The sequence below is a fragment of the Vidua macroura genome, chromosome 5, assembly GCF_024509145.1.
Source record: "Vidua macroura isolate BioBank_ID:100142 chromosome 5, ASM2450914v1, whole genome shotgun sequence".
Lineage (NCBI taxonomy): Eukaryota > Metazoa > Chordata > Aves > Passeriformes > Viduidae > Vidua > Vidua macroura.
Genome location: NC_071575.1, coordinates 67,841,974 through 67,869,044, shown reverse-complemented (window position 1 = coordinate 67,869,044; position 27,071 = coordinate 67,841,974). Strand labels below are relative to the sequence as shown.

The window sequence follows — 27,071 nt, the reverse complement described above, 5'->3', positions numbered from 1 at the left end:
TAATCATATAGTGTAGCTCTCTTTGCTAAAGGAATGAGGTATTTGGTATGGAAACACCAAGGTGTTGCACAATCCTACTGGGAAGTGTAATAAATGACACAGAAAGCTGAAACAGTCAGACAAATTCAAATACCTGCAGTGTTACATATTTCTGTTTAATTTTTCAATGAGACACTTAGAATGACATATTTTCTTTTATAAATGCCAAGGAGAAGGATTTTCATGGAAAGCACTGTAGAACAACACAAGACTTCCACTTCACAGGACTTTGCACCAAGTAGAAATATTAGTCGGCTACTCAGAGGGAAGCAGAGCAGATGAATTAAATCTTAATTTCGTTTTTGTTGAGCTTCAGCAATGGAACTTTAATGCTTTTTAATTACATTCCTTACCTGGTTGGTGAGAGGGGCTGTATTAAACCACAAATACCTTAACATCTGGGGCTCATTTGTTGCAAAATGAACACCATCTCCTTTAATTCCCTATTTCTCTCTCTCTCTGCTCTTACAATATTTACCTTGTAGTGATTCCCCTTGCTAATTGCAATCCATCCAATGGTGTATTGGAAAGAAATATTTCAGTTGCATGATTTAGTGCTTTTAAGTTGTCTTGGCTTTGCTGACTCATTGGTCAGCCTTGGAAAATCATAGCAGTGCAAAGCATTGCAATGCCAGCAGAGGACTAGCAGGTTGCGCAGGGGACTCTGTTACTGATTAGTGTCATTTTTTTCTCAGAGTTGAAAGAGCTATTGTGTTTAAGGCCATGAGATTTAGAATTAGGAGTAATTAAAAACCAAGGCTGCTGCCTTTATATTTTTTAAATATGAAGGGCCCCAGGAGTCTCTGTAGTCATTAGAAAATCCTATTCTCGTGCTAAGCCTGTCCTTATAAAGCAGTTCTGTTTTTGGCTTTCCTGAATGTAAAGTGGGATCTTGTTGAGAGTGGATGATGAGAGGGGGGAAATATCGTAAAGGCAGGGGAGAAGAAAAGTGTGTGTGTGTGTTTGGGGGGCAGATATTTAGTGGTTGCGTGGCTGCTTTGTAATGTGTCCTTAGCAACTAGTTTTCTACTCTAATGGGAAAAATAGATGGTGGGAAAGCATTCAAGGAAAGTGGGTCACATTTGATCCATGACCTAAAAGGAAAAGTGGGGGCAGGGGATAATCAGCTCAGATCATTAATGAGGTGAAAATTTATCCTTATAAAGCTCGTTCATTGCACTGGGAAAAATTGCTGTTCTGGTGTCTTGGCTATGTGATAGAAAACGCAGCTCCCACTCTCTGAAAACACAATTGCTGTGTGGCTTTGTATTAAAAGAGAGGGAAAAAAAAGAAAAAAAGTTGTTTGTTTTAAACACTCTCCAGCAACACAATGATTAGACATGACAGTTTGGCTGTGGGGCCTTTCTTTCAGTTCAGGAAAATGTAGAACAGAGCTGAGCTGTCCTTTCCTAGTAAAAATGAGGTCATTTGTAAAGCTTTGTGTACATTTCTGCTGCACTCGTGGAACAGAGCTCACAAAAACAGCTCTCCTGAAGCTTCACTCCTACCTCCACCAGTGCTGCCATTTTTAAGAAATGCAGGCCCACTGACCACATAAGATGAGGAATCAGAAGCTGTGATTTAGACGAAATGGCTCCTCAAGGATGTATAGTTTTGATTTTACTGTCAGTGCGCTGCCGCTGCTGACTCTGAGCTTTTACAGCTGCGTGTGGCTACAGGGAAGCTCCTTGTAATCTGTTCCTTCTCCATGTGAGCTGTACGTGTGCTCTGAAACAAACAAAAGTACTCTGTCAGGCTTGATTATTCTGTCTGTTACATATACAATGTATTGTATACATTATATTCGCTAATCCCTGTTGTTCATAAAAATGCCCCAGGCAATTAAAATTTATTGAATAATAATTTATTTTATGTAAAAGCTAATACTAATTTTCATACCCAACTATTTTTCTCCTACCAATCAAATGCTATGTAGCTGCTAATATTTCAAGGTAGTTTTAATTAATGTGTCAGCCTAGTGCAACTCTATGGAAGAATGCATCACTGAATTAAATAAGAAAGGATAGCAATGCATCTACTGGATAAATGCCTAGAAAATACAGAGTAATGAGACGTGAGCTGGCACATTCGAGTTATACTCCCTTCTACCCTGAAACTTCAGGGAATGCATTCCCATTCTGTCCAGGAAACACCCCAGATTCTCTGACCTTCTTAGTCGAGCAGCAACTGTTTCAGCCAACTGTATTGATATTCAGCCCAATCATGGAAAGATGGAAGCATAGACAATTAAAGAAGCATTAAAGATCTTGAGTCATTAATGAAGATGCTTGGTAGAAACCAGTAAATCAAAAATTTTGTTTCTTAACTGTCTATTGAAATAGTCTGTGAGTGTGTCATGTTTCCTAACCAATGAAAATAGTAAGAAAACATCTGGGCTTACTAATAAAATTAGGTCTACTTAAAAAGCAGGCAGCATTGTTTGGGACCTCAGAGATGCTCTTGCAATCCAAATAATAATAGTGACTTTGGAAAGTACTTCTGCTGTATTTCATAATATTCAAACACTGTCTTTAAAAGAAAAAATAGAATTGCATCAAGTTAAAAGAAAAAATATATCATGAAAGGGTAGTTGTTTTTTTTTCTTTAATAACATAATGGTTCAGCATTTATGTAGTGGTTTCCTCTGAGTGTTTTAGAATTCTTTGTCGGGATGGGATCATAATTCGAAGGTGAGGGAGATAAGCACAGCAAAGACAAAAGACTTATGAAAGAGTGTGGCTGAGAAACAGCTTTCTTGTTGCATAGTTCACTGCTCTTTACCATTAGACACATTTCCCAGCCTTGTTCTTCTCTTAGATTTGGTCTTCTCTGAAAGATGGTTATAACAAGAAAACTGATGTGCCTTAAAATAATCTGTGAGTAATACCCCTCTCAAAGAATTTGAAATTGCTCGAGTGAAGCTTGGTGTTCAGAGCTGACCTGCTGCCCAGCTGGTGGCTGCCTATCCTAAGTGATTGTGTGGGCACAGGGCACAGATATCCTTCCCTGCCTTAGACCAGAATGAGCACAAATCCACAGCTCTCCAGTGGTGGCAGTCAGAATGAAAATTCAGGCTTCATCGTTTCTTTCTCCATATCTCTTACTTACAGTGACAAGCCCAGCAGGTTCACCCTTCAAATCATTAAAATAAATGCTCATATTATTAAAATCCCATATTTGATGCTTGGATTCCCCTCGGTTTCTTGCATCAGGCAGTTGAGACATGTGAGCTTTAAGTCTGTATTCTTCCACTGCCAGCATCCTGGTCCCTCCACCTGCCCTGGGGCAGGTTCTTCCCTTTTTCCATCTGTTGAGAGAAGGTGCCGATGACTATACAGAGAGGAGTTATATGGAAAAACAGTTGGAAAAGGGCTAGAGATCTTAGGGAACCACATGGTGTTACTAATCCTCCAGCTTTCCAAAGACTTGTCATCACAAATAAGAGTTTTCCACTTTCAGGGGCAGGAGGGAAAGAGAAAAAAGAAGGAAAGACATTAACCCTGTGGTGTGATGACAGAGATTTCTATAAATCACACTGCGTTTCACACTGCTGCTGACAGCCAGCCAAACCTGAGCTGGCCAAGTTTCCACAGGTCGAGTATGTTACAGGGAGCTTAAAAATACATCCACAAGTGCTTAACTACCTTTTCTCTTGCACAAGGGTATTAGAGCTAAGAGTCTTTGTAAATTATGGGGTGGTCAAAATTATGTGGATGATATTCCTGTTTTTTTCCCATCTCCTCTTTTCCCATTTCTTCTGTTAAAGTGTCAGCAAGTCCCTAAGACCTGATGTAATTTTTGCTTGTGAATTAAACCTCCAGAGCAAATAAATATCCACTAGGATAAGATTATATCCAAAAAGTACAGTTTAGAAATTATCTAATCATTTTAAATTTTTCCTATGGCAATTATCTATGGTGACCTTAAAAACATGGGGTTTTGACGGTTTTCAAGCTGTATGTTCCTTTCCATTTGGCAAAACAGTTCTGAATGGCACCCCTCTTTTGTTTTCCCAATGCTGCATTTGCACAGAGTGTCCTTCAAACTCACAATTAAGAGATCTTTGAAGTCAAAAGCATCCCCATAAATGGCTGCCATATGACTTGGGAAATGTGTGTGCATGTGTGTGTGCTAGGGCGTATTTTTGTTAGGATTTTTCAGGGTATGTTTATTAGGAAAATTTAAACCAGTGTGTGTGTGCTAGGGTGTATTTTTGTTAGGATTTTTCAGGGTATGTTTATTAGGAAAATTTAAACCAGTTTTTCTCATTTTGTTTGTTTGAATGATGCTTAAAAGGGCGAGTTGCTCCTTCCCTAATTATGTGTAGTTGTTTATTTTCTTGTGAGCTTCAAAAGAACAGCACAGCCGACAGAGCAAAATATCTTATTTGCAATAATAGAGAAAAAATAAGGGGCTAAGTAAAATCTTAAGCTATAATGAGGGTTTACTTTAAAAACTCAGACTTGTTGTTGTCTACTTGTCTGCCAGTGCTACTACTGACCTTTTGTATAGCAGGTCTCTCTTTGGACATAAAAATAAAACTGTTGGTAATCCAAGATAGAAAGGAAAATGAATCCTTTGTAGATGCTAGAAAACACATTGCAATGGAATTTAGAGATTTCAATAAGTGAGAAATTAAGAAAACTTGGCCTGTTTTGCAGTGCGGACAATGCATTCCACATGGCACGTGTGAGGTTTTTTTTTAATTAAAAAAAAATTTGTTCGGTATTCTGCCTTCACATCCAGTTTCTTTTCTTTAATCTACAAATCATGGTTGCACATCTGGTGGGAGCTGGTTCTGCCACCATTTGATCCTGGCAGGAGCGTGTATGTTTTGCCCATCTGAAGTTGAAGCCAGACTTAAGTTTTACTCAATGTTCTGTCTTCCACAAAGCTGACAGGAGTACTTGTCCTTCTACATAGAACCAACTACCACTAATATTAGGTTTTAGAGGTTTCCCCACTCCTCTAAAAAGCACTAGAGTGAGTTATAAGTATGTGGAAAACGCACTGGGGAAAATCACTTTCTAACTATTGACATTTTAGTAGAAATCTAATGAGATACTTAGGTTTTTCTCATTTGTTATATTGAGGAGCAGTTAGAAAAGAATCAGAAAAAGGAAAAATTTTTTAATCTTCCTTGTAATTCAACTTAAGGAAAAAAAACCTCTATTGATTTTGTTGTTGTCCAGGAATCTGATCAGAGCTGAGGTCTGCTCTGCAGGAAGACTGGGCACTTTTTCAACTCCCTTTTCTGCCCCCTAAAACCTGTCTGGACAAAGATAACTTCTCCCTGGAGAACTGGGAAGTGTTTTCCATACAACATTCATGTTTGCCTTTCCTAAACAAACAGAATTTAGACAAGGTAGGAGGAACAGAGGTGTTTTGAGGAGAGGAGGGGAAGAAGACCAAAAAAACTCCCAACCCCACTCCCCAGCTATATTTTTCATTGAAATGACAAAGTCAGTTTGTTTCCTGTCCTGCATGCAAACGTTTGGTTGAGCTACAGCTTTATAAGATTATACTTCCCAGTAACATTTGTTTTCCCACAATTCCTGAAATTTTCCCTGCCCACATACTTTAACATCAAGCCTTTGGAGGGATAAAGATATTCTTCTTCGTTTGCTTGCATGTTTAAGATTTCACCTTCCTCTGCTGTTGAACCAAGCCTGATCCTGGTTTTCCATTTCATCATTTAATCTGTATCCCCTCTAACACTCTTCTAATACCAGAACCTTCTTTTCAAAGACAAAGGAGGAGATGTGAGGATTGACACTACCTGAAAGAGTTACACAGGCAGGCAAGGGAATAAAATTTCCAAAGCCAAACAGTGGGATGAGAAGAGATAGGACCAACCTCTAGCACCTCTTGATTGTCCAGACAGAGGCAATATTGCTCATGAATAGGCAGTGAAAATCTTAGCTTATTTTACCCACCTACAAAAATTTCCATGTTGTTCTCTGGGAAGGATTGCCCCACTCCTTCCCTACTCCTTCTGATAAACTGCCAAAATGAACCCTCAAGTACAGATGTAGCCAAACTCTTTCCCCTTCCCCTGGCAGGGTGGAAGTCCACCCCAGCCAAATGAAGAGCTTGACTCATTGAAACAAAGCAGGATGAGCTTCATTTCCCTCTGTTCTGCAGAAATCCTCTTTGTCACCCCTTTGACCTCCAGTTCACCAAAACCATTCCATCTGTGGGAAGACAAAAGTTGGATACAGCCCCTCACAGATGACTGGCAGCTCCTCCAGCTTTTACAGGCTTGGTTAACACAGGAGCAGGTCAAGACCACACCGTGCTGTCGTGTGAAGCACTCATGGCTGTTGCCTCAGCAGTATCACGTTAAACTCATCATGTATCAAGATGTGGTGGAGCAGCCACCCCGATCTGAGCACGAACGACACCCGAGAGCTCTGGGGGCCGTGCTGGTGTGTGCGCTATTCGTGTTTCCACTGAGGTCGGCATCTTTCTGCAGCCCGTGCAGCTGTAGTTGCGCATTATGAAACCACGGCTTCAAAGTGCCTGGTGAAGCAGATCCTTCCAGCCCCGAGCTGCAAGGGAACAAGAGTCACACCACGCAGGAATGTGGCTGCGTGTGTCAGCAAAGTGCCTTTTCAGCCTGGTAGCTGGGTGCTAAAATTTCAAGACGAATTGGGAAATTAAATTTTGAATCCGCGTCTCTTCTGTTTGTTAAGGATTCATGCTTTCACATGGATGCAATGTTCCATTGTGTGTCTTGTATCATCTATATACAGAATTTCATTTTAATTTTTTAATATTGTCTTTTCCTGTTGTTGGGATTTTTTTCTTCTCTTTTTCTGGACAGGTTATACATATGCTAATAGAAATATGCCTATTATTTGAAGCATAGTTCTGCTTGTCAATGAAGCTTCATTAACACCGTTATCACTGCCTGACATTTATCTTATAATTTTCCAGAGTTGACTGTTACATCTCCATGGAAACCCAAATTGCAATTGAAACAAGTGAGATAATAAAGGCATCCACAGAGGATTGACAGTATGCAAGCCCACAGTGTTTGCAGGCTACATTTGTTTATAGTTCCTTAGATAAATCCCTTGCAGTAGAGATTTTTATTACCTGTCTCCTATCTTTCCATGACTACTGCTTATTGCAAGGTTTAGAGCAATGGTTTTTTTTTTTTTATTTTGCTTTTTAATTAGAGCAATAAATTTTATTGGACTCAGCAAGGGAGACATTGAAGATGTAAATTCTAAAGTGATTTTTCTGGAATGAAATATGAAGATTTTTATATATGAATTTGTCACTATGTAAAATAAGGCATTCTTATGTTGATTTGGTAGAGGTTGTTTTAGGAGCCTAAATTTAGGATTATGGACTGTTTTGATTTGCTGACTCTTTCAGTATGCAAGAAGGATCTCTTTTTTTCTGTACGTAAGGACTTGAGCTCTCTTAAGTTCATGACTCTAAATCAATTTAGATGGTGCCTCAAAGCAAAGAGTCATGAAACTGGAGTGGGTCCAGAGTGAATTAATCTGAAATTAATTTGATTTTGAAAGGCTCCATCTGGCTGTGTTTGGAAAAGGCATTTAGACAGATATATAAACAAATGATCATCTGTATTCTATATGCCAGATGTGGTGTCAAAAAAAATGAAGAAATGGTTTTAAAAAAGGAATCAGCTGAGGGGGATTCTGCTACAATGATGCTTAACTTGCTGAAATCACAATTGCATCACATATTGGACAATGATCGTCTCATATAGTCAGATTTGTAGAAGGGGAGAGCATGGCTGAGCTTGATAGGATTTTTTGTTTTAAGTAAGAGAATTGAATGTCACAGCTTCCTCTAATGGTCTATTTGAGATCTAACCAAAACTGGCTAAACAAAATTGGCTGCACTCTTAAAATGAGCAGGGCTGTGATCTTCCATTCCATTTTAGGGATGCTGTTTAAGTAAAGCAGCCCTGTCAGGCATGAGCTCTTGGCCTCCTTCTCGTTGGGGTTTTGGGCCCATGAAAATGATTCCCTGCACTTTGTGGAACTCAGCTGGGACCAGGCCTGAGCATATGTGTACATACACATGTGGGTGCCAGTCTTGAAACACTCTGGACTGTAAATTACTTCTTGCAATAATTGGTTGATTTTAGCAGAGAGAAATGGCTGCATTTCAAAACAAATGTTTGGAGAACACCTTTCCCATGCCCTCCATCTCAACTCCAGGACAGAGTTTGCCATAAACTAGATAAGACCTTGCAAACCTCATAAGAATTTGCTGATAATTGCCAGCCTGGCTACAAAACTTGCTGAAATAGTCATGCCAGTAATTATGAAGTAAAAGAAAAAAATTTTGAAGCCTTCATTGCTGTCTCTGAAGTTTTTTGGAGGGCAAAGGAAGAAGGGAATTGAGTAACAACTTTGTAAATTTGGAGCAGTAAGTGTTTGAAATGGGGAGAGAGCAACTGAGGTTGTTGACAAAAAAAACAGATGGTCCTACATGTCCTGAATTTTAAAAGCCTGGTACTATTCTAATTCAGTTGTTGACATGTCACAAATGCATAAGCATTTGGGTATAATCAAATACCGTTGTGCTTTTAAAAAAAATAATACCGATAAATGTTTCCTGCCACACAGAAAGAAGTGTGCTTCATTGCAAATGTGTGTAATCAGCAAGGCAAGGCATTAATAATCCTCACCATTAATACTGAGCAGTCAGCTACTCCAGGTTCAACTTCATGTGAAAAAGTGCATCAATCCGTGCTCCAAAACTATAATGTAATTGTTCAGGCTCACAAGCTCACTCTCATGTTACTGTCCAGCTTACAGTGATACAAAGAGAAAAAGTTCCTTTTCAACTAGAGTCCCTTTAAGACAGAACACAGATCATAATGCCCCAAAGACATTACTAGCAAAATAGTTACTGAGGAGCACAAGAGTGTAGCAGTAAGTTGCAGTAGTTGCCATAACAGAGGATAGTTCAGACACAGAAAAATTATGAATTAGAAGCCTTTGAGCCTTAACATCCCGGCTCAAAACGAGATGTGCAGATGCTGGTCAACAGAAAACAGACATTTAAAAATCATGAAAAAAAGAATCATAAAAACACATGACTTAGTGTTTGTTGAACTTTCGTGGAGTGTATAGTGATAGAACGAGGGCAAATGGCCTTAAGCTGGAAGAGGGCAGGTTTAGTTAGGTGTAAGGAATGAATCCTTTATTGTGAGAGTGTTGAGGCACTGGCACAGTTTGCCCAGAGAGGCTGTGTCTGCCCCATCTCTGAAGGTGTTCAAGACAAGGATGGAGCTTAGAGCAACCTGATCTAGTTAAAGGCTCCCCAGCCCATCGCAGGGGAGTTGGAATGGATGATCTTTAAGGTCCCTTCCAACCCAAACCATTCTCTGTCTTCTCTCCTGGGACTTTTCTTAGAAATGCACCTACCTTACACCTGATGAAGACAGTCCCAGTCTTGTTTAAGCATTTAAAGTAGAGAACAAATTCTGCCCAGAAAGCAAAAATTAATTATTGGGTGCTTGCCTAAGCTGAGCTTTATATTGTAGAACATTATTGTTTAGCAGACCTCATCAAACCTTGAACTAATTATATCCCAAAGCCTACAGCAGCCTGGAAGAAGAAGGCTTGGGGCTTACATAGGCTCTTAGTTCATATCTTCAAGGACTTCTTTTCAGTCATTCTTTTCAGTCATCCATTTGTGATTCTCGTCTGTGCTTGAATAAGAGGGGAAATTAATTCAAAGCAGTCAGGGAGGGGTGGCTTTGACTTTCTTCAGCCATTGAAGGGCAGGCATCTGTCACTGGCTGTTGGGCTTCTACTGACTAACTAACTTCTAACTTCTAGTTTCAGTTGAGTAAAATCTATAGGCTACTGTAGGCAAATCCTTAAAGATACTGAAAATAGGTCACTGTAAGTTTTATCAGCATAAACAAAAAGATGCTGCCCAGTTCAGACTTGTATAGATGGCGTGTTTAATTGTTTGCTTCCACTATTGGATGAACTAGCAATGATGTTTAATTGGTTTCCAAAATAGAAGACTCTGAAAAAAAACAAACCACTTCCCTTCCCTGTTTGCTTTCTCTTCTCCACTTGTTCACTCTTGTTTACATGTATTTGAACTTGTATGAGTTGCTCCACTCACAGCACATGCACATCATTAAGCACTACTTCATATTCTAAAAAATAATTTGCTTAATAAAAAATAAAAAAATGGTCCATACAGCAGCAGTAAGAGTTGAGATAATCTGAAACATGTAGGACTTTTTTTTCTTTTTTTAAAGATGTATTTGCATGTGTTTGAAGCAGATGTAGCAGATGTACATAGCTTTTGCAAAGCTTGACTCTATGGTTCCAGGAAGCATTACCCACAGCACAACATAAGAATGACATCTTTTGGTAGGTTTAAACATGTACACAAGGGGTATCCACGGTTTAAGTTGAAACCCCTGCTTTAAATCAAACTGGTTTGTAATAGAAGTGGTGCAGGAATGCAGAGGCTGAACACCTGAAGAGCCACGCCCCTCTGGAGGTGAATATTTAACTTTGGTGAGCAGAACTCTGAGGGCTAATTTCAGGAAGGCAAGAAGCCTTAAAGCACAAAGGAGTGTATGTGCTCCAACGTGCACCTCCAGCTGAAAAGGGAACTGCATTTTAATATAGCTCTTACTATGATTTCCTTTTGTATCCTTGATTTCTTTCTGTGATACTGGTGAGGAATCTGCATCTATACCTCTGAGAAATAACAAGTTTTATCTCAGGTGGGATCAGCTCTCTTCTGATGTTTCTCTAGTCTGCATTTTGTTCAGTACATTTTCCAATTCATATTGCCCTTAGTATCATGCAGTCTGACCTATCTGCTTGAAAGGCAACTTCCCTCTGCTGCTCCTTCTTCCCAGACCAAATTTATTACCCATCAAAACATTTTCAAGGTAGGAATTTTTTTCCCCTCCATATTTTCAAATATTTTTTTATTTGGGATAAAATATCTTCTTACCTTACCTAAAATTTGCAACTGAGGCATTAAACTGATTATATGTACTAAATTTGGAATTAATCAGAAAACAACTATTCCCATACTAGCAGTAGTTTGTATGATCTACTACATGGAGAGAGTTAGCTAAGCTGAGCTACAAGAAATCTCTGACTTCACCAGAAAAATTTCTGGGGGTTTTAAATTATCAGGGCAGTAAAAAGTAACTCATTGTCTTAAGAAAAATAACACTTTTAGAGATAATTTCTGCCAATGCAGAGGCAACACAAGGAAAAACATCTTTGCATTTACCACTGAGTGCTTACACAAGCACTTGAGTATTATTAGCTACCGAGAAGAATGAATTCTGAGCATTGTATGTCAGGTATTAAAAGCCATCAGGATTTTCATGTAATTCATGTATGTGTGAGAGTGCAAGTGCGGTTGCTCTCTGCTGGGTGGATGAAGAATTGCTCATCTCTTTGTTAAGGTCTTTATGGGGCTGTAAGATGGATTGCAAGTCTTACAGCTGCTCTGTTGTTAGCCCTGCTGATGGGTGCAGGGAAGCCTGGAGATAATTATTTTGTAGACTTTACTGCCTATGTAGAACTGAACATCCTGCCATAGGAGGGTTTTTTTCCATTGGGCATGATGTCAGGGTCATTTAGCAATTGCTGTTTAGGATATGCGTTACTTAATAATAATTATAAGTGTTATTAGAGTCTAATAGTCCTGCCAAAAACTACAACACACTACAGCAGAAGCAGTTAATGATTTTTGAAACATCATCTTTCTTTTGAGCTGCTTTTGAGCAAGTGTGCTGCAAAAATGCTGATGGGCTAGAAGGCATCTGGAGATGACTTCCCCCCCACCCCCCTCCAAAACACAGAGACCTGGTCATTTACAGCTTAAAAATGTTGCACAGCTTCTTTTTCTGTTTGTCAGAGGTTCTGGCCCTTATTTTGCTGGCCAAAATCCAATGTAGGTAATTACCTTCTGTGTCTATAAATTGCAGCCCCCTGCAGTTTTCAATTGGGTACAGTATTGTTCTACCCTTCCTGGCTGAAACTGTTGTGCGATAATGCTCCATGTCATTAAACAGCTGCCGTCTGTCACCTTACGATGAAGTCATTCCTCTCTAAACAATGAGTTTATAAAGCCCTTTTGGGTCCTTCCAGACAAAATTTGCTCGTAAACCAGCAATTATGATCTTTGGAGTACATTAAGGTGATGCTTGGCTGTCTCTCTTGACAGCAGTCAGAAGCCTTCAAACGGGTGTTGTCCCTTTTGTCAGTTTGTGTGATATCCTGGCAGTGATGCCACAGCTCAGATGTAAAGGCTTTATTGCTGTAAAACCTTGGTGCCTGTAAATACCTCTGCACTGGGTTGGATTTAGTTGTCATTACACTTGGAACTTGTTTGTTACCATATTCTTGTTCTGTTGGCTCTTAGAGGGAATTCAAATACCTTATACCATGGAACATGAAAAAGGCAAATCCCTAGCAAAATGGTAAAACCACAATAATAGGGTGAGGGTTGCAATATGAATTAACAAAAAAAGAACAGTAGGAAGGTTCTGGGTAGGGTTAAAAACAGATTTGGCAAACAGGTGTCATGTAAATCCGTTTGGTCCCCATTAACAGCTGTTTTTCAGCACCTGACTTGACACTGGGATCATTAATGGAAATGAACGTGGATTAATGCCAAAGCTCTTAACAGTGATGAATTTAAGAGAGTCTGTTTTGATTCAGACATTTTTTTCTGAAGGCTATCTCTCTGTCCTGAGTGGGCAGTTCACTTTTAGCAGTCCTGCAGTAATTAAAGACATGAATGGGAAAGACCAAGAGGGCATCTACTAGGTTTTTCTGGTGCTCCTGCTGAAGCAGCAGGGATATTAAAACAATCTCTAGCTCCTCAAGAGTGGCCCTGTCAGCTTGCTGAAATGATGGAATGGTAGTTAGGTTATTAGAAGAAAAATTGGCACAAATTGAGAGAGAGAATGCTCTGGCAGCAGCCACAAGCAGCCAGCGACTCAAGTGTCTTAATCTCTGCCCTCAGGCTGCTCTCTATGATACAGATGACACCTTGTCAGTGAAGATGATGTGCTGGGTCACCCCTGGGTCCAATGGGCTAAATTGGCCATGGAGGGAAGGATTGCTACATCATAGAGCCACATAATCTAATTTTTCCATTTCTTTCATTTTTTTTTCTTTTTTTTAATGTATATGTCATCATTTGGGTACTGACAGTAAATGCCAAGGGATCCCATTCTCATTAGTGTCCCCTAGACACAGCTATCTCTGTACAATTGTGCTTTCAAGAAATAGTCCTAAGCTTTCACAAGGCTTGCTTTACTTCCTTCTGGGAAGTCTTACATGTAGTTTCTCTTTTGTCTTATTACTTCTTGGGTACAGGGGAAGGGGAGATGGGGGAAGGAAGAAGCCACTTCCTCTGAGAGCCACTGTGTTGGCAAAGAGAAAGAAGTAAAAGCCCTACAGCTGTTAGCAGCCAAGAGGTCTTAGTGCAGAGCAGTAATGTCCACTGGGTGAAGATGAAAGGTGGGAGAGATAAGGGAATTCGTCTTAGAAGAGATCATTTGCAAAGGATCAAGCATATTTGGCTGGAACCCAACAAGTTCTTTGACAAACTGAACCATCAGGCAGGTGTGGTGTATAATTTTGTTCCTCAGTGGAACCTTCCAGTGCACTGCAGGGATCAGATCCATAGAATCTATAAAATAGGTGGTTTTTCCCCAGTGTTGTCTCTCTGCTGATTTATTCACTTGTTCATTTTGTCTGCATCGGCTCTAGTCCTACACCAGTTGCCAAAGCTGGGTGAGGACACTACTGCAAGTGTCATTGCTGCAAAGTGTTCATGAGCTCCTCAAAATCCCAACAGTGAGACTTGGATTCCCACTCTGAGGTGTGTGAGAGCCTTGGTTTGCACTGAGATCAAAAGGAGTGCAGTTTAGGAAGAAGCCCAGCTGTGTTTATAAAAATGAGTGCCCTCTGTGGCCTGAACTTGTCTGTCAAACCTCTAAAACGTTGTCAGCTCAGTCAAGTCCCTACCTTGTGGTAGAAAAGTATTTTAAAGAAAAGCCTAAATTATGCTTGGTTTTTCCCTAAGTCTGCAGGAGTTAGTGGATTGACAGAGCTGTCAATGGTTGGTGGAATTTAGTTTGGAGAAGTTTTAATGACTTACTCAAGTTAATGCAGGCAGTGAGTGACAAAACCTATCCCCTGGAGCTTTGCATCGTAGTGTATGGCACTGATGCCTTGAGTCAGAGCTTTTAACCATCTTCAGCCAATAAAGCATTTAAAGAATATGAACAATGTAATTCAACTTCAGTCCCAACAAAATAAGAAAGGGCTTAAACATTCTGTGCAATTAGAAGAGAGCTTGACCTGTGCCTAAACCTTTAGCTCAAAGCAAGAACTTGATGCTAATAGGGCCATTTACCTGAGAAAAACAGGTATTAGTGTTTGGCTTTGTGCTTTCCTAAAAAATTGGCTAATTAGCAATGGAAATTGTGGGCTCTTGGTGGTAAAGGTGGTTTTGGTAAAGGAAAAAGCAAAGGAATAAACTTGTTATTCTTTATTAAACATGACCCTAGCTGTAATTCTGGGCTAAGTAGCAATTGTGTATGGATTTCTTAAAGAAGGGATCCAACAGAGAGAACAGATGAAGGGCATAATTTAAAACTGAATTCAATACAAACAACACAGAGAATAAATGAAGTGAAAAGTCAAGCCAATTTATGAAAGAAAATAGTTGACCAAGCCCAGGGCAGAGCTGGGAGCTTAACTAAACTTCTACCTTTTCTTTCAAAATAACATATAAGCATTTTCCACAGTTATTTTAAGCTATGGGTCAGGGATTTTTCAACCTCCCTAGCAGGGACGTTGTTTGACAGATTGGATTTTACGTAGAGGAAGAGGAATTGAAAAGAAATAATTGAGTGATTTTTTAGAGGTGTAAGTGTCACATAGGTGCCTACTGCTCCATGAAAGTCTTGAAAGTTGTTCCTATGAAGTATCACTCAAGTGAATCAGTCATAGTTTTTCTGTTTCTTGGCAATTTTAAGGAAGTGGTTGTTTGGATGGTTGGCTTGGTTTGGCTTAAGTGTTGTCTTTGTATGGAAATGCAGTTTCTAAGGCCTAGAGAAGCCACAATTCCTGCAGGTGAACTTCTGACCTGCAGAACTTATTCAAAACGAAAAGCATTTGCAAGACAAGATATTTGTACATGAAATGTAATGTAAAAGTTTGGACCAAATCTTGGAGTCTCTTACTTGGGCAAGATTCCTGCTAGAGTAGATAGGAATTTTAGCCATTTATGAGAGTGATAAATGCTGTTGTCTGCTGATCCGTGTTGAAAGCACTTCACAAGGGATGATCAAACTTCTTGCTGGTGGTGTAAAATGTGCCTTTAATATAACTTTCTCCTTCCTGCCTGTAAGCAGGGAAAGTGCTAAAGTTAATACGGGCATATTAATGTGAATTATGCTTTCAAGTAGATGAAACACATGAAACGAAATAATTTGTCTTCACACAGGTTATAGCTGTGAGACAGGGGAATTGCACAGGGTTGTTTTCTTCTCGCCACTCTTAGATATTCTTTTTTCACATGTAAAATATGATTTTCATCTGGTTGTGCAGATTCTGAGCTCTTCCAAGTCCTCCAGTGGGCATTCACTCCTGAACAATCATCAAACAGAGAAATTCTAATTAAAGCCAAGTTTTTGAAAGTGGCAGGTGGCTCTGAAATGCCTGAATTCTGCCATGATCAGCTTCTGACATTGCTGCATACAGGCCATTTGCCCCCACTCCCTGGTGGAAAGATGGGGGGATGCTTGAAAATTCATGCATCATTAGTGTTCTTTCTTGAAACTGAAACATCCAAAAATCATCAGCACTTTTGGAATTTCTAGCCAAGTAATTAGTTGAACCTACTGTCCTTAATTATCAAAAATGCAAGGCGGGAGAGGGAGGAGGGAGTAATGTATTTTTACTTTTGTTCAGTATTTAAAATTATTTATTTTCTGTGTAAGAGTACGAATTCTCCTAAACCATGATCTATCATTTGTCTCCCAGATTAGATTATTTTTTGTTTGGAAGTTCTTTTTCCTTGCAAAAGTGTGGTTGTTTTGAACTTGGATTTAGGACGTACATCTGGAGATCAGATAGGCTAAGAATTTACAGGGGGTGAAAGTGTTCAAAAATTTGATCTCCTTTTGCAGGGCAAAAAAACTTTTTGAAGCAGCATTTGAATTTCCACAATGATGTAGGCAGTTTTGCCACTGCTGTCTCTTTTTGATTTGTGCTTTTTTTTTTTTTTTTTTATGGCAGCAATAAACACTGTGCTTTAAACTGGGTCTCTCCAGACTGCTTTTCCTTTTTAAAGAGCGTAGGCAACTAATCGGCAGCAACCAGCCACATAGCTGGAGTGTTTTCCATTCTAGGCAATATCAGACTAATTTGATGCACACATGGATGCTTCACACAATCTGCAGATTCATCGCTGGCATCTTGCATTAGTCATCTGACAGATTGCCAAGTGTTTCATACTCCTTTCATGTGACTTTATTACAAAACACACACACATAGACACACGCACTGCCTGGTTTCTGCCAGTAGCCAGTTTAGTAAGAATTCACTGCAGTTCTGTTTACAACAGCCATGGAGAGAAATCTGCACTTATTTGCCACTATCCTCTACTTTAAAATGCAGAAGTCCCGGGTTGTGTTGTGCCGCTCTCATCTTATATAATGACATTAAGCAGCAGCCTGCAGAGAAAACCAGACTCAATGAAAAATGTAATAGCATTGTTTCTTGTTCATAATACTTATGCTATTAATTAAACACTGATTTTTTTTTTCCTGCTTTGTGCCAATTGACATCATCTTCTGCATCTAGTGCACACGAAAACTGCGTAGTCTCCTAACTTGTCTTCTCTTTTTAATCTCCTTTTCCACTTTCTAGTAACGGCACAGCTAACAAGATGAATGGAGCTTTGGATCATTCAGACCAACCAGACCCAGATGCCATTAAGATGTTTGTTGGACAGATTCCCCGTTCATGGTCAGAAAAAGAATTAAAAGAACTTTTTGAGCCTTATGGAGCTGTCTACCAGATTAATGTTCTCCGAGACAGAAGTCAGAACCCTCCCCAAAGTAAAGGTACAGTAGTTATGCTCTCTTTGCTTTCAGTTTTCTTGTTTTCCTGACGATCTTGCTTCCCTTCAGCATTTCCAGAGAGGTTTGCCATGGGGCTTTAGGTTTTGTAGTATGCTGTGTTGAGCTGTGCAGCAGTCCTAAGAGGAGAGGACTCATTAATCCTATCGGATATTGCCTTCCTCCTCTTCTTAAACTGAAGTTTATTGTCTGTTATCTGGAAGCATGCATTCCAACTGTGCAAAAAATAATAAAATATCACTCTCCTTGTTTAAATTATCATTGCCAAAAATGTGGAAACCTGAGAGGTTGCTTCCCAGAATTAGCTCATGAAAAATATAATTTTCTATTTCCTTTCATTTCCTCTCTTTGCACCCCAGGTAGGAAATATTTTAAGGATACAGAAGGGGAAAATTATGGTGGTGGGTTCTTGCCACATCATTGCTCCAGCAGCAATAAAAATTACAAATAGCCACCCTGCCCTTTTTCCAAAATGTGATTTTTTTTCTGCAGTCATGTTAAAAGATTGTTTTTTGGCATTGATATTATTCTAAATGAAAGGGTTAGTTTTCCTTCCTGCATTTTTCCTCTACACACGTAAAGTATTTGTCCCTAACTATATTCCTTCCTTTCACTACATATATCTGTGCTTATTTAGGCACATGAGAGTTTTGTGTATTATAGCTGTTTAAGTGTGACACGTGCTTACATATAAACTGAAAGTGAGTATTTTGGTTCACAGAATGCATTTTCCTCCCTACCTAGCTGTATGTTTTCATTCAGGCTTGATATGTGAGAGCGTTACTACCGTTAGAAATAATTAGCGTAGCTCAGAGGCAGAACTGGATGTGCATGTGTGTGCCTGGCTGTAAGGTTGCTATTTCTTATTTACACTTATTTACACTTCTTACTGCACTCCTGCCACTGACTCTAAAAACCTTCAGAGCACACACGCTATGGAGAATATCACAGAATTATTTTGTGGGCTCACAGCAAAGTTAACAGTGCAAAACAGCCCTTGCTGGAGATGAGAGGTGCCTGCTGTTGTGGGAGGCACACAGCACAGCCTTGGGTGCTCCTGTGCTTTTGAGCAAAGCACTGCCAAGGCACAGCATATCTCCATTTTCCTGGTACTGGGCAGACGATCCTCTCAGTGCCTTCTTTTTGCTGCCCAGTTTAAGCAGTCAGGTACTTTAAGTGACCATGGTTTATTTTGGGTTGCTTGTATTTCTCACTTCTGCTTAAAAGATTTGGTGCATTGGTCTCACACCAGTGTCAGGGAGAAGGTCTAGCTCACTGTACCTTCCTGCTATTCAAGTGTCTGTGCTAGATTGCTCTTGCCCCTTCCCCATCCCTGGAAGTTTTCAAGGGTATGTTGTGTGAACAACCTGCTCTAATGAAAAGTGTTCCTGTCCATGGCAGGAGGGCTGGAATTAGGTGCTCTTTAAAGTCCATTCCAACCCAAAGCATTTCATGATTCTGTGATTCAGAAGCAGAAGGTATTTCTGGTTGGAGTGTTTTAGTGTAGTTCTGCTTCCAGCCCACCCCCCCCATCTCATTTCCCAGGATTGATGTATTGCAGCATGTACCCCCCTACTGTGTTAGCACAGAGCCTTCACCAAATGTCTTTTTCTTGTAATGCTGGATAGGAGAGCATTAAGAGGTCAAACAACTGGATTTTCTGCAGTCCAGGCTGCTATGGATGAGCAAACTCCTCCTTAGTTTAAGCCACTAAAATGCTGAACTTAGAGACTCGTCCATTTGGAAGCAGCTGATTCCTGGGTCACAGCAATGCCTTCCCACTAAGCAGTAAATGAAGTGAGACTGATATTGTGGTTAGACAGAAGAAACCCATTGATACCCATTTCTGGGAATCACTGTACCTGTCCATCAGGCAGCTGGAAGGCATAAGGATGAAGCATAGATCATGCAAATCATTGTGGACTAATTATCAATGCTTGTAGTCCCATATACAATATTCTTTTTGAAAGGTGGCTGGGTTTTGCAGATGCTTTTTGCTTGGACTCTTTTCATCCATGCAGAGATTATGCTTGTCACTTCAGGCATTATGTGTTAATTAATGAGTAAATGAAATTAATCCTGAAGATAGGCAGAATAACCTTCAGACTTACTTTTCTCTGGCACCAGCAGCAAGCTCCTCTGGTGGTCAGCTTTTCCCTCAGAAGCTTTGGAGGAGTGTATCTCCATGCTGGCTCTATCCTTCCTCCTGGCTGAATCTGCCAGCAAGGTTGCTAGAAACCTCTTGAGTTTCTTGTGGATATCTCTTGAGTAGGAATGATCTTTATTTTCTTAATCCAGTTGCACAAAGGATTCGGTGTGAGAGATTGCTAAGAATGTTAGAAACAAACAAACTGAAAAATTGCCCTGAAAAACATTCTACAGTCTTCTTTTCTTACAATGCATAACAATTCTTCACCTACACTATCTACTAGGCATTTAAAAAAGAAACTGAATTTTCATTTTTTGTTTGGAGGTCATAGAATATCCTGAGCTGGAAGGGACCCACAAGGATCACGGAGTCCAACTCCTGGCTCCGTACAGGACAACACCAAAAATCATGTGTCTGAGGTGGAGTGAAATTCCATGCTCCTCTTCTGTGTAAATACCCACACAAAACAACCATTTTTATTTAATTTGTGCTGGGTGGATTTGGGTTGTGCCTGGCATTTTTGTAAACAATCCATCCAGGGGACCTTGTGGTAGGGTGAGGTAGAAAAAAGTCCATTTTTCATTTCATTGCATGGTTGGGTCTGTGTGTAAGGCAGAACATTCACAGCCTGGTGTCACACAGAAGTTTTTTTTCTGAATATGCTGCAAGCCATGAGTTGTAATGACAGGAATGCAAGTTGGTGTTACTACACCACATAGTGGGGAGCAGTTAGGTTTTGCTCTTTAAAGAAAAGCATTTTGATTTTTGGAAGATTTTTCTCTTCTCAGACAAGGGTTGTGTATTTCTGTGAGCTTGGCCAAAGGGGCTCCTCTAATTTGGACCGAGTTTTTCTCTGATGAACTGTTTATGAAGCTGCAATCTGAGTCTCTCCCAATTCTGTCAAAAATAACCATAGGCTGCTTCTTTCTCTCCTGCTGTTATTCAGACTGTCTTTCATACCCTCCAACGACAGACGGCCTAGTTCATGTCTTTCCTCCTCTTTTGTATTGCTTGCCAGCTCTGCAAAGCTGAGGCTGGAGGAAGACAGGTAGAAAGCCAAGTTTACCTCACTCTGGAAAACCAGAGGAAAGCCATCTTAATTCCACAGATATATTGATACTACTGCAAACGTTGAAGCTTGGCTTTATTAACTGGGAGCTTCAGGAATGGCTGCATTCTAGGAAATTCCTCATCCTTTCCAGAGCTTGCATTTCTCTGCTTCCTTTGGATGTGTGAAAGAGCTCAGCAAAGTAATTTGACTTTGCTTTTATCTCCTGTTGTTTTGTAAGGCTTTTCCCTCTTTCTGCAACAAAAGAAATCCAGGGGATTAAGTAAACTAAATAGGAAAAAAATACACCCCACCCCACCCCAAAAAAAAAAAAAAAAAAAAAAAAACAGGGCAGAAAATTCTATACCACTGAAATAAATGGCACTTTTGGCTTCTGGGGGCCAAGGGGATTCAAAATCTGGGCATATCAGCCCTCTCTGTTCCAAATCCAGGTTGCTCCATTTATTTAATTTATTCTGAGTGAATAGATGACTTTTTTTCCAGGGTAGTTGTTAAAAAGAGTTTCTTTTTAACAACTCAAATTGTTAAATGCAGCAAGCTCTGTGGGAAGGCAGCATACACTGCCACCAAGATCTTTCTTCTTCCCCACTGTTTTCCTAAGCCGGAAAGATTTCCTTGCCTACTTTGGTTTTGAAGTCCAAGTGCTGAAGCAAGCAGATGGTGCAGGGCTACTTTTGTCTTTTGAAATGCAGCAGAAGAGTCTTGGGCCAGATCCACTATGTCCTCTTGGCACCTTGCCTCTGCTTCAATACCTGATAATTCTTGGAGGGAGCAAGGTCCCTTAAACCAGCTTTGTGAGCCTGAATTTCTTTGTGCTGCCATAGGAATCACACTACACAAAGCAAGGAGAGGCTCCTACGTAACAACTGACTCCGTGTTTGCTTGCAGCCTTTTACACACCCTTTATCAGATTAGAGGGAGGCTGCTGAGTGAGCAAGGATGTGCTGTAGGTAAAGGCCAGTGTTTATTATCCTATTTAACATGGTAATTTAAGTCTACTGGGAAGCGAGCAGAGGATTCTGATAATGAGGCATTCATCTGCAGCATACAGGAGAGACCAGGTGGGCAAGGAGGGTTATAGGTGTGTATAGTTCCACACGTATATATATATATATATATATAGATAGATAGAGAGAGAGAGAGAGAGAGAGAGAGAGAGAGAGAGAGATGCATATAGAAGGCAGAAGTTACCTGGCTTTCTTGAGCATTATTTCAGCCTCAGTTTAGCCCTTCCAAAATAGTCTGGTGCAGGCAGGGGCGATGATCCCTCTCCTCCAGCAGATCCCTGTCCCAGTGCCGGGTACAGTAGGAGCAAAGGGAACTCAGGCAGTCCTGCACAGCAGCAGAGCTGTGGCACTCACTTTGTCACACATTCCCATCCTGTGTCCTAACCTGCAGCAAAGACCAGCTCCTCCTTGTTCCTTGACTGCCCCTGTGACACCGCACAGCCAATTGCACCCTCTGCTCCTTCAGGCACTTTTAATGCATTGCGTTTGGCAAAACTGTTTTAGATGCTCTTTAAAAGCTTCCTTCAGCCAGCACTCCAGGAGCTGGGGTTTCTCTACACTTCATGTCTTATGTTGTGTTTTGAATGCTCTCAGAGGCCCACGTGAGCACTCTTTAACTTTTGAGATCAGATGAGTTGCACCACGAGCACATTTGCTGTTCAAATTGCAGGACATGTGCCTACAGCCATTGTGCATGTGTGTCTTAGACTAAATTTTGGTGATGGTAGCTGACAGATATTTTGTTACTACGCAGACTTGAAATCTTTTCCTGCACTTGAAATCTTTACCTGTAGTTAAAAGTGCCTTGCATGTTATTTTTTAGCAGGTGCATTGTACACTATAAGAAGTTTCAGACAACAAAGACCGGCAAAAGCCAGATGTCATTAAATACAAGTACGATGGTGAAGAAGAGAGAATGATAAAGCTGAGTTTTTAGCTTGAAGTTTCTGATTGTAGGGCATTTAAATTTAAACCTTAAGGAATCTTAAATCTATAATTTTAAATGGGTTGTAAATAGCATTATAGAATTATTCCAGATGTGAGCTGATTTTTAGAAAAGGTAATTCTTACTCGACAAATCTGATGGAGTTTTTCCAGAAGTTTCTGTGAAAGCGGACAGGTGTGAAATCATCTATATAATCAAGTTGATTTCCCAGGGGCATTTCACAGAGTGTCACACAGGAGACTAATCCATGCAGTTGCTGGTGAAGCAGAGAAGGACCCATTTCCAAATGGGGAAAGGAGCTGGGTAGATGATCTCGGGCAGATTAGAATGGGGAAAGGTTACGGGCCAGGGGAAGAGAGGGGATGATGATTGGAGAGAACAGGGACTGTTATTGGAGATCAATACTTTTTCACTCTCTATGTAAATGGCTTTGACAGAATGAACCACCAACTTGTTATCCAACTTTTTGGATCATGCAGAAGGGACTAGATGGGGCAGAAGCCACCTGATAACCTGGAGAAAACAATCAAACACAAAGAGATTCTGCTGCAAGAAGAGTAAATTTTATTTTGAGTGAACACATATGTTGAATGAGGGTATTTTTCAAAGATTTGAGAGCAGGAGAGGATTTGAAGAGTGCACATTTCATAAAAGGACTGAGATGATGTTTTGTATCTGTGTGGTCAAAAAGGCACAAAAAATGCGAGCTGTATAAATGGAAGCATTGAATAGAACCTTCAAGGAAATACTGCACCACTTAAAGAAGGATTTTTTTAATCATGTTTAAACTACAGTTACCAATATTTAGTACCATTCTATAGAAAAGGGCAGAGGTCCAGAGAAGAGCAGCATGATTCTGTATGAAGTCAGGAAGGGTTGAGCCATGGTGAAAGGTCTACAAAGGTTAACTTGTAAAGGGCTTCAAACATTGACTTACAAGAAAGCTAAAAGGGGAAAAGCTGAGGAAGAATACAGGACTGTACCTTGGTTTGGAAAGAAAAAGTTGTAAGGGGATACAATTGAAGTTTCTGCAGTATGTTGAACTGCATACCAAAGGCAGGAATAGATAAGCTCTTTCAATTAATATTAAACCCAGGGACTGCACAGCATTGGCTTAAGACTGAGGAACAGCAGGCCAACAGAAAAAAAATTCGACTTCTCAAGTCAAACTTTCTTCCTCCACTTGCAGAGCAGAGAATGGCTTCCAGAAGAAGTAGTGAAAAGAGTTCCAAAAGAAACTTTCCTTTTGCTTGTTTCCATATACTGTTTTGAAATCATGCATCTGGATCAGTGCATGACACGATTGCTCCCCATGTCCAAGTGCAGTTTCACCCCATAAACAGGACAGGATGCCAAGCTGTCAGTGGCTGTCTGTGGCTTAGCCATGTCCAGCATGAAAAGGGTCTGAGATTGGTGTCCCCTGATATTTTTGCATTGCTTTGAAGAGAGAGAGCAGATCAGGGTGACATCCCATTTTGTACTTGACTGCAAATGTGTTGCCCACTTAAATCAGTCTCGCTGTATACTCCCTTCATTGACAATGGCAAGAAAGTCAGCCCCTGTGATAGCAAAAATTATCACAGCAAAGCCAACCCAATCAGACAGAGAAGAAGTAATGGAAGATATTTGTGAAGGGACTGTAAGAGGATCAGGGGGCTGTGGTTGCAGAATGGGAAGACTAGAGGATGGTGGGGGGAGTTGGGTAGAGGATTTTTCAGCTGTGGTATTTAAATACAGAGGTAGCCCAGAAACCTTTGTTTAGCCTTCTTTCTAAAGTTCCTGTATAGAGTGCATGAATGACTGGAGCAGAACAAAGCTATTTTTACTTTTAGGCATCTTTTCCCTCCCCATTTTTATAGCATTTATCAGAATGGGAGCTTGGTCCAGAAATGAGGACTCTAGGTATTGCTGTAAGAAGTTAATAAAAATAACACATCTCTGAGGGATTAAAGTAGATCACTTTGGGACTCACTGGCTGCAGTATTGTAGCAGCTTAACTATGATTTACAACTGCATATGAATTTTAAAAAGTAAGCTAAGACTGTATAAGGACATTATTAATTACACCTATGATGAAAAAAAAAAGCATTAACTTTAACTACATGAATCTTTTTAGTTAAATTGATAGAAAACCCATGTACAGACCAGCCATGAGAAGAGCAGGACTTCATATTCCAATTGTAGTTCTTTCTAATGATTATGTCTGATAAACACTTGAGGGGAAGAGTAGTTCAGAAAAGGGGTGTTTGAAAAGGAACTTTGAACTTCAGTTCAGGTGTGCTATAATGTTGACAACTTCAGCACATCATCTAGCATTTACTTATAGAATATTTTAGAACAACTTTAAAAAAGAGTCCCAAATGTTCATGAAATACAAATGTGTAATCTGTTGTTTGAAATGACACGACTTCATTGGGGAAAAAACCCACATAGGCAGGCACTTAAAACAGCCAGCACTTTCAGTAAAATTGAAAAAAACCAACTAATCAAATTGCTTGCTTGAATGTGAATAGTATGCCAAACCTCAGTTTCTCAAATATATAATCTCAAAGGAAAAAAAAACAAAACTGTAATGCATTGAAAAATCTAAGTCAAGTCATGCACACACTTGCATGCAGGAATTAATCAATAGATATAATACTCAGACACAAAACACAGGCATGTTTTAAGTATTTTCAGGATTACTGCCTACATTTAAAATATACGTGTCTATAAAAGTGCCAGATACTGTCAGTTTGATATTTATGGTATCCAGTATTTTTAGTTCCACATTAAAGCTCACATCAATAAGATTCGACTATTTTATGACGTTGTGACACTGAAATTCTTTCCTCTTCCAATTTTCGATTACATGAATAAACACACTATTTATCTACTTGTCACATAAAAAATTATGTGAGTTTTTGTTAAAAGACAATGGCTTCAAAACAAACCACACAACCCTTCTCTTGTTATGTAGTGTTTCTTATTCTATTCCGTTCTTATATCAAGATCGTTTGCTCCTAACACATAAGAAGATTTTGCAAAGGATATGGGGACTGGTCTGAAATCTTCACACACTTTGGCAAGGATCTCAAAGGAAGAAAACATTTGATAACTGAGCAGTGTCAAAAATGAAGTGCAATTGGGAAGCAGCCTTATGAGCATGGATTTCAAGTGTACCGCAGCTTGCAAATCTCTCATTTCCACTGCAAAAACAGCAGTTTATTGCTTTTATCTTCCGTTCCTTTTACCCCACTAAAATCAGTCACAGGTGCTTTTGCGCATATATATAAATAAATAATATATATACATATAAATAATAACCTAAAATTAAAACCCACAATGCAGGAAGATTTCATCATTAAAAGATAGAAGGAGAGACTCCAAGTCACTAAGAATTTCTGTCACTGCTGAGATGATGTGAGAGACATAAATATTACAATGAAGGGTCACAATAAAAAGCTAAAGACCACATAAAACATTTTAGCATAAATATGTCATCAATTTTGCTAGTTCTTAACCTGATATTTAAACCCCAGGAGGGCCTTGAAAGGATGTCTGCTATTCTTTATAATTTTGAAATTCATTAAAAGCAGATATGTATAGCATGAATAGCAGTGTAAATTAATTACTATTTCATTACTTCCATCTTCCCTGCACCAGACCTTGTCAGCCTGTATTTTTTTGTGGGAGCAGGGTAGCAAGAGGGCAGATTTGGGCTTGTTTTGGGTCTGGCAGGACCCACAACATCCTCAGTGTCAGACTTCAGTGGTACAGATGCTATAAAAGGATGTGCTGTGCCAGTTGTAGTATTACTCTTTTTTTAAGACATCGGTTTCATAGTGCACTCTAACCATCAGCATATTTCAAAAGAATAGCAAATAACTCCCCAAGGATAAAGTCTGGTAGTGGCTTCTAAGCCTGGTTTGAGCTTAACTCAAGCCAGTGAGCTGTGGGTGGAAGGCTGTGTATGCCATATAAATCTCCTGGTCCATCTGTCTTGGGAAAGAATGCATTTTCAGGAATCTGTGTCTTTCTAATTGCTTATAAAAACACTCAGAGACAAGCCAGTGAATAAATTAAATTTGAATGTTTCCAGTGGATCTTTTCTGTTTCTCACTGAACCTAATTACTGTCTAATCTATGCCCATGAGTATGCAGTTTTAAGTGGGACGTTAGACTTTCACTCTGCAGATTAAACTCTGTGGTGCATAAATTCATTATTATTTGTGTAAGAGAAAACTTCAATGTCTACTACCTTGTGGTTTTAATTTAAAATAACTACTGCATCCAATTCAGGCATTCTTTTAAAGGACTAAGAAGAGCTGTAAAGAGGTGGAAGATGTTTTCTAATAAACGGTGTCTCTTATTCACCCTACTAAATTGGAAAAATTTATGTTTCAAACAGTAATTAAACTCTCCTTGTAGCTCAAGATGTCATGCCTTCAACTGCAGTTTTAGGGAGCTGTACCACGATGGGGAGTAGTTTAATATAATGTACTGCAGGGAACTTTTTGCTGCAAGGATGAGTGTGGCACTGTAAGGAGCAGGGCTGCTGCTTCAGCCAGACAACTCCAAGTGTTTTGCAAAGGGAGGCAAATAGCATCACTCCATTTTTACCAGCTGGAAGAGCTGAGATACAGAGGCCTGGGGGGACTTTTCCCAAATTTTTTGAGTCACTTTGAGCAGGCAGAAAAAGATGTCCTCTCTGTGCTGGTGTCATT

General features: G+C 39.8%; 1 protein-coding gene across 9 annotated transcripts in view; it reads left to right on the top strand.

Annotated features, from left to right (window-relative positions):
- CELF2 (CUGBP Elav-like family member 2) overlaps positions 1 to 27,071 on the top strand; it is a 543,341-nt gene that overhangs the window by 400,402 nt on the left and 115,868 nt on the right. For 8 of the 9 annotated variants that reach the window (XM_053977017.1, XM_053977018.1, XM_053977019.1 and 5 more), the window contains one exon: positions 16,983 to 17,179. In XM_053977017.1, the coding sequence (XP_053832992.1) occupies positions 17,002 to 17,179 (178 nt within the window). In that variant the 5' untranslated portion in view covers positions 16,983 to 17,001. Of the gene's footprint in view, positions 1 to 16,708; positions 16,817 to 16,982; positions 17,180 to 27,071 lie in introns of those variants that run through there. The other variant, XM_053977016.1, reaches the window with a different exon arrangement.